The following is a 1,478-nucleotide window of genomic DNA, read 5'->3' as shown; positions in this document are numbered from 1 at the left end:
CACTCACTCACACACTCACACACACACACACACACACAGATGTGCGCTACATGCTGAGGTCAGTCATTATCTAAGCAGCTGCTATGAGAGGAACGCAGCACACACATGATCAGTGAACACACACTCATATTTCAGTCTGATGCTCACATGAAGGTGTGATTCACAGCACAGGATCCGCTGGAGAAGAGCAGAAGCTCAGACACAAACACAGCCATCAGCTCTCCTCTCCACACTGAAGCCTGATCCAGCGCTGTATGTACACTACACAGACCCCAAACAACAAACAAACTACAGCCTCGCACCGCCCAGGGCCTTTTAACAAAGACTGAAACAGAGAGAAGCTCATGAGCATCCCGGACACAGTGTCTGCTGAACGCATGTGAGAAGTGAGAACTGTAGAGAGTCAAGCACAAAAACACCTTTCAGGATCGACAACTGCATTTCAATGCAGGACTGAATCCAAACATGCAATGATCGACACTGATAACCACAGCAATGGATCAGAAAAAGCATCTGCATATCTAATGCCAGACTGACTGCACAGACTCACAAAGCTGCCAGAAGACTGATAAAAGCGCAGATAGAGTGCGCTGCTCACCTGATAGCAGGACTTGATCTGCTGCACGAGGATGGACAGGTTCTGGATGCGCAGCGTCGGGTCGTTGTGGACCTTCCTGTGGGCTCTCTGGACGCTGCTGTTTGGGTTTCTGTCAGAACAAACCACACGGACGTTAGACATGTGCAATTAATCAAAATTACAGCTTAAATTTCAACCTCCAATGATTATGACAATACATCAATCGAGATAAACGATTATTGCGCCCCATTCCACCCCCTTTCGAGCGGTGCGCTATCGCTCCTCCATTAAAGGGGTCATCGGATGCCCATTTCCCACAAGCTGATATGATTCTTTAGGGTCTTAATGAAAAGTCTGTAACATAGTTTGGTTAAAATTCTCAATGGTAGTGTAAAAACACCTTTTTACCCTGTCAAAACAGCTCTTTTCAGATCAAACCGTTTTTGTAGCATTTTCCTTTAAATGTTAATGAGCTCTGCTGACTCCGCCCCTCTCTTCCGAGCCACTCTCTGAGGGACTGTTTACTTTAGGATTCATCGTGAAACTTGCTAATTAGCACGTTATTATGAAAGGCGATTTGCAAAGATTTGTTAAAAAACCTTACACTCACTTCTTCTGTAGGTGAAGCTGGATCATGAATGATTCGCGCGAACATAGATGCATTTATGTAGATCGGGGGTGCGGTCCCTTCAGAAACAAACGTAACCCGCGTCAGAAACGTGCCGCAGCTGGCTGATAAACACAAGCATTAGAGTGGCAGCGATCAGCTCCGGTGGCCGTGGAGCCGTAACGCGCCGCAGACGTGTGCAGTGAGGCCCTGAATCTGCTGTTGAAAATGAACCATCCATTCATCATATCATCATGCAGATCATACACGACAAACAGCGAATTTTTCATTGTT

At 46.4% G+C, this 1,478-nt stretch overlaps 1 protein-coding gene across 1 annotated transcript in view; it reads right to left on the bottom strand.

Moving 5' to 3' along the window:
- Nucleotides 1-186: 186 nt before the first annotated feature.
- The window catches only part of LOC107570322 (girdin-like), an 8,299-nt gene continuing 7,007 nt past the window's right edge, over nt 187-1,478 (bottom strand). Inside the window, exon 3 of the mRNA XM_016256543.1 lies at nt 187-707. Within this exon, the coding sequence (XP_016112029.1) occupies nt 443-707 (265 nt within the window). The 3' untranslated portion in view covers nt 187-442. The remainder of the gene's footprint in view (nt 708-1,478) is intronic.

The sequence above is a fragment of the Sinocyclocheilus grahami genome, unplaced genomic scaffold (genome assembly GCF_001515645.1).
Source record: "Sinocyclocheilus grahami isolate Dianchi unplaced genomic scaffold, SAMN03320097.WGS_v1.1 scaffold1440.1, whole genome shotgun sequence".
Taxonomy (NCBI): Eukaryota; Metazoa; Chordata; class Actinopteri; order Cypriniformes; family Cyprinidae; genus Sinocyclocheilus; species Sinocyclocheilus grahami.
Note: the sequence above shows the minus strand (reverse complement) of the source record. Positions and strands in the feature narration are given on the sequence as shown.